Consider the following 5,320-nt stretch of genomic DNA (forward strand, 5'->3'; position numbering starts at 1 on the left):
ACTTCAGTGTTATCCCTAATAATGCCCAAAGACTTCAATACCTTTGTTATCTCATCTTCATCTATCTTCTCTTCATCAATAACCTAGTCATCCTCAAAGATAATGGCTTGACATTCTTCTTTAGGGTTAACTTCAGTATTAACCCTAATAATACCCAGAGACTTCAATGCACAAGAGATTTGTTCATCCTGCAAACGTTGTTTCGCTTCCCCTAATGTTTCTCTTGGCACAAAGGATTCTTTCTGCCATAAAAGTTGCTCGGCTTCCACTACAAGAAAATTTTCAATTACATACAGCCAAAATCCGTATATAATCACCAAAATCCGTATATAAAATGGTATTATATACGGATTATATACGGACAAAAATCCGTATATAAAACAGTCGTAGGTAAATTATATACGGATATATCCGTATATAAATTATATACGGAAAATCCGTATGTAATTTACATATGGAAAAATCCGTATATAATTATGTACTTATATACGGAAAAATCCGTATGTAACTTTATGGCTTTAAAAAAAAAATTAAACGATCTCACATCTACATCTAATAATTAGAACTTTTATATATTTGATAAAATTCAAATACAACTGTTAAATTGTCAAAATATAGTATCAAATTGTCAAATAATAACTAATTATCTTTTACAGTTGATACATTACATGAATAAATCATAAACTTTGAAAGAGAAAATACGAACACAAGAAGAAGAACCCTGACTGATGCCAAATCTCACATATCACAGGATGGTCAAAAGCTTCATGGTCTGAAAAGGAAGCCACACGAACAAGCTCTTTATTGAGAAACCGAAACCAGTATGGAGTATTTTTGTACTCATAACCTACAAAATCATTTGTCAATCAAACCGGGTTGTATGCAATGAAAGAACTAAACTACGTTGGCATCACCATTCGAGCCCAATTGAAGCCTATCATAACATTATAGCAATAATATTAGCTCAAGCTAGTTTTGTTCACAAATTATTTAAACATATAATGTCCCCAGCTTAATTCCAAGCCCAAACAATTCAAAATGAATAATATTAAGTATATGATGTATAGTTGAACATTCATTCACATATATAAATTAAACTAATGCAAATTTTATTTTCAGTTTCATTTCTAATCAATATAGAATATAGTCTAGTTTTAACTATTGAATTGTATTTTCAGTTTCATTTTAGCATTATAGACAAGTCTGAATCATCTTATTAGATTTCTAAACTCTTTAAAAAAGTCTGCCTTTTTCTTAATCATATAACTCACACCATTAACATTCATCAAGACATATTAGCTTTAATTTAGGTTCCATTGGCCAATTCTCAATTCTTCATCTATTTCACTTGTTCAGTTCTATTACCTATTCATAAACACCATTTTAAGCTTCTTCAAATCATCAAATGCACATTAGAATTTCAGGGTTTAAAAATCTGTTTTCAAGACAGAAAATATGCAGTAAAAAGCTATCATTTTGGGCTTCCACATAGAAATTTCAATTATGCATTCATTTTCCAGCATTAGTATCATAATTCATACATAATAGCCATTTTAGATTTTCTTAGGCATTTATACGTATACTTCTACGTTGCATCCACATTCTGCACCAAAAATTCCAATTAAGAAACTATTAAAAAGGCTAGTTTTAGGTTCATACACAAATTCTGTTTGCACTCTTTCTGAATTGTAGCTGCACACCTCTCATTCATGAGGTCAATTAAACTAGTTGCATGCATTCTTACATCTTTCATAGCATGTTTCATTATTTCCATACAATACATCTTGAGAATTTTAATAGTTCATTTTACATTCTATATTTTTATTTTCCCTCATTGCATTTTCGTTGTTTTTAACAAGATTAACCATACACACTTAAACCTAAAATAATGATTAAGAAAGCTAATAGACAATGCATCTCAACAATAGTGATAGAACCTGCCCAAGTGAATTGCCAAAGTTGGGATCCGCATTATAGGTTCCTCAATCCTAACATGATGACTGAATATGAAATAGAACCCGCATTCTCTTCTCGAACAATGACCCTCCCGCCATTAAGTCCCGGTCAAATCACGTATAAACAAAAACTCCATCCTTAAGGTTGGTGACTCACATCATTCTCTGAATTGAAATGATAGAATGAAATGGGGTGAGGTCAGGTGTAGTGGAGGTGATGAGGTAGCTTCTCTCTTAAATATGGGAGCTTAAATAATTGATTCAAAAAATGTGTCACAAATGGTAATGAGGTAGTTACATTTAATTTAATCACTAATAAGATAAAGTTCAAAATATAAAAAACCTATTGATTACATAAATGTGAATTTATTGTGAAACAATTTTATGCAATTATCTGATTACATAAAGTTCAAAATATAAAAAACCTACTGAATTTTATAATAAATATTTTAAATAAAAAAGGTGTATTGTTATTATCTTGTTTTAAAGTTAATATATACTTCCAAATATATTTACTTGTTTTAGAAGAATAATTGAAATGATTTTCACAAACAGTTAAACTCAATCTTATGGTTTGTTGTCACACCATGTATCCTGAGACAATATAAGATATATGCCACAATTATATTTTTCGCAATAAAACTTTAATCCTTGGGTGATGGGAGTAGTTAAAGTCAAGAGAAGAAAACATAAAACTTGGACCTCAAGCGAAGCATTACTTCATAAAGAAAGTTTTGAATATTTGTTTAATTTTTGGGGGGAGTATAAAACATACCTTATAAATTCAGCAGGAACATATACACCTCTATTAGGAAGGAAGTAGTTCCTTTCCCTGCCTAGTATAATTGGAGGATATGGAACTGGAAAAGTGAAAAATAAAATACAAAAAAGAATCAAAAGTTGCAAGAATCCAATCCCACCAAGTATCTACTAAAAAATTCCTTTAATGCATCAAATATTGGCATTTAATCACATTGATGTAAAAAGAAATGTATTAGCTCCCTTTTTTGGCTCATAAAGCTAAATCCCTGTTTGTAATTCATAGAACTTAAATGAAGGAAAATCCAAGTAGGAAGCAGGGTTTGACTACAATAAGTTGGTATCTTCTCATAATTTGTTTGACTAGTTTTCAAAGAAACATCTTTGTATATAACAAGTTAAATTCAACATTTGTTCAAATCTTTATTGTAAAAGCCCAAATCTAATGCCCACGACTACTCATCACAAAAGAACCTAAAAAAATGTTAAATAAAAGTCCCTGCTGAAATATCAGTTTATTATATTGAAAGAATAATGATAATAACAAACAACTAAGATTTTCAAGATAATAAATCTAGTTCCCAAGACTACTCATTATAAAAAAAACCTACAAATTAAAACTGTGTTATGTAAAAGTCCCTACTTTGGTATCAATTTATCATTGCCAAAGAATAATGATAACATCAAATAACTAAAATATAAGAAGGCCAAACTGAATCTCTCATTATTACAACACCAGTTATTTGTTTCACCTCTACATCATATCATACCGCCCCAATTGTTGTTGCTTTAAATTTAACAAATATAGTACCACTATGTCGCCAGTAGTGGCTACTACTGAATGAGCAACTTCCATCTCCCTGTCATTCTCGAGAAAGGCAGCCAACTACACGGAAGTTAGAAATACCAAATTAACATTATATTTAATTGGTTATTAGTGTCATTTGTTTGCATTTATGAAATGAGAAACGTAGATAAGTTTTTGGTTGGAAGAAATAAAATACCTACAATGGATCCATCCTGGCAGTAGATTTAAAGAACTTGTCAAAAAAGGACCCCTCAACCGATAACAACAAAAGCAGCACAAACTAAATAGATATAATGGTTGATACACTATAAACTTAAACCGAGGTTGTGATTGTTAAAAGCCTACCAAGCTTGACTTCGAAAGTTATGTTCCCAAGTGCATGAAGCAGACTTATCGTACCACAAGCATTACCCACGGTTTGCTTCGTAAAGTACACTTTACTGCTATAATCCTACAGCAGAACAACAAAAATACTCTACTCAATGCAGGTGCTTCATTGATAGACACACAGTTAAAAATTCAATTGTATGATATATGCTACCTAAAATTAAGATTTATAGGGCACTATTTAATAAAATAACCAATTAAGCTTGAAAGACAATCTATAATTAATAATACTCTACCGTCCAAACAAAATGCAGAATGCTTTGAATCAAGGAAAACGAATAGTCACAGATGAAAAGACTCCATAAATAGACATATCCACTCAGGCACTCACCTTTTTTTCATTTTCCTGTTGCAACCTTTCTTCTTCAGTCTTTTAAGAGGAAATAAAAGAACCCAAAATCAGAAGCAACAGATATGAAAATGACTTGACAATAGAAATAAAAATTGGAAAAAGAAAAACTCACATGTTCGTGAGTTGAAGCTAACCTTTGCGGTAATGGGATAAAGAAAAAGCACAACAAGAACTGGATTTGGAACCATTTCCAGAAGCTCTTCATCCAAGCCAAAAACATCACAAAACTCTACCTCTTCCATTAGAAGGCCAAGACCCCAGAAGAACTGTAATTCATCCAAGAAAACACTTAAATTCATGCCTGGTTCATGACATCTAGGTTATCTTCAAGAGGAAGCCACCTTTTCGCAGATGGGCATTCGTCTAGGGTGGCCATTCTAATTTCTTTCTAATTGCTCTTATTGGAGAGTTATTGGAGAGTCGCCATCGAGCATGATGGTTGGAAGCGGAACCCTAAGGGAGCGAGAGGAAGTTGTGAGAGTGAGGAAAAAGTGTGAGGAGTGAACGATGATGGAGAGGTCGGGGCATTGGAGAGAGGGGTTTAGGGTTTTGACATTCGGGAGACCGTATCATTGAGATATGGGACTATGCCTCCTCCCATGTGTAACGCAATCCTTAATCGCGTTTTCCGCCGCCGTTCATTCTATTACCTTCCTTGCACTATGCTCCTCCATATATTCAAAAGAGGAGAGTTTCAGTCTGTGAGAAGAGACTTCGAGTTAGGGTTCGAAAGAGATTCAACACAAAACAAATCGAGTGAGTTTATTCGAGCAAAGGAGCAGGAATTAATAAAATCTAATTTTAATTTTCTTTTTAAAAAAATAATTTTCAGATTCGTATATTTGCTTTTATTTACATACAAATTATGTACTTACATATGGGTGATATCCTTAGAAAACGTTTCTACCATCGTACATGCAAATTATATACGCATTTTATATACGGATATATCAGTAGATAAAATCCGTATATAAAATCCGTATGTAATACATCTGTACCTAAAGTCCGTATATAATATTTATATTATATACGGATCCAAATCCGTATGTAAATATCGGT

General features: G+C 32.1%; 1 protein-coding gene across 15 annotated transcripts; it reads right to left on the minus strand.

The window, feature by feature from the left end:
* Positions 1 to 553: 553 nt before the first annotated feature.
* Positions 554 to 5,013, minus strand: LOC106754026 (ubiquitin carboxyl-terminal hydrolase 3-like). 15 transcript variants are annotated; one of them, XR_002667220.1, is made up of 8 exons: positions 4,396 to 5,013; positions 4,241 to 4,279; positions 3,868 to 3,973; positions 3,723 to 3,734; positions 3,526 to 3,600; positions 2,731 to 2,815; positions 1,938 to 2,120; positions 554 to 847 (listed from the first exon to the last, which is right to left on the minus strand). XR_002667220.1 is itself a non-coding variant. In XM_022778758.1 (6 exons), the coding sequence occupies exons 1-5, from the start codon at positions 4,558 to 4,560 to the stop codon at positions 2,114 to 2,116; spliced, it is 402 nt and encodes a 133-aa protein (XP_022634479.1). In that variant the 5' UTR covers positions 4,561 to 5,013; the 3' UTR covers positions 554 to 847; positions 1,938 to 2,113. The 15 variants fall into 15 exon arrangements, 6 of the variants coding, with proteins under 6 accessions (XP_022634479.1, XP_022634480.1, XP_014491460.1 ...); XR_001375274.2 differs by having other exon boundaries at positions 3,719 to 3,734; XR_002667222.1 differs by having other exon boundaries at positions 3,723 to 3,772.
* Between the last annotated feature and the right edge of the window lie 307 nt (positions 5,014 to 5,320).

The sequence above is a fragment of the Vigna radiata genome, chromosome 2 (assembly GCF_000741045.1).
Source record: "Vigna radiata var. radiata cultivar VC1973A chromosome 2, Vradiata_ver6, whole genome shotgun sequence".
In the NCBI taxonomy this organism is placed as follows: Eukaryota; Viridiplantae; Streptophyta; class Magnoliopsida; order Fabales; family Fabaceae; genus Vigna; species Vigna radiata.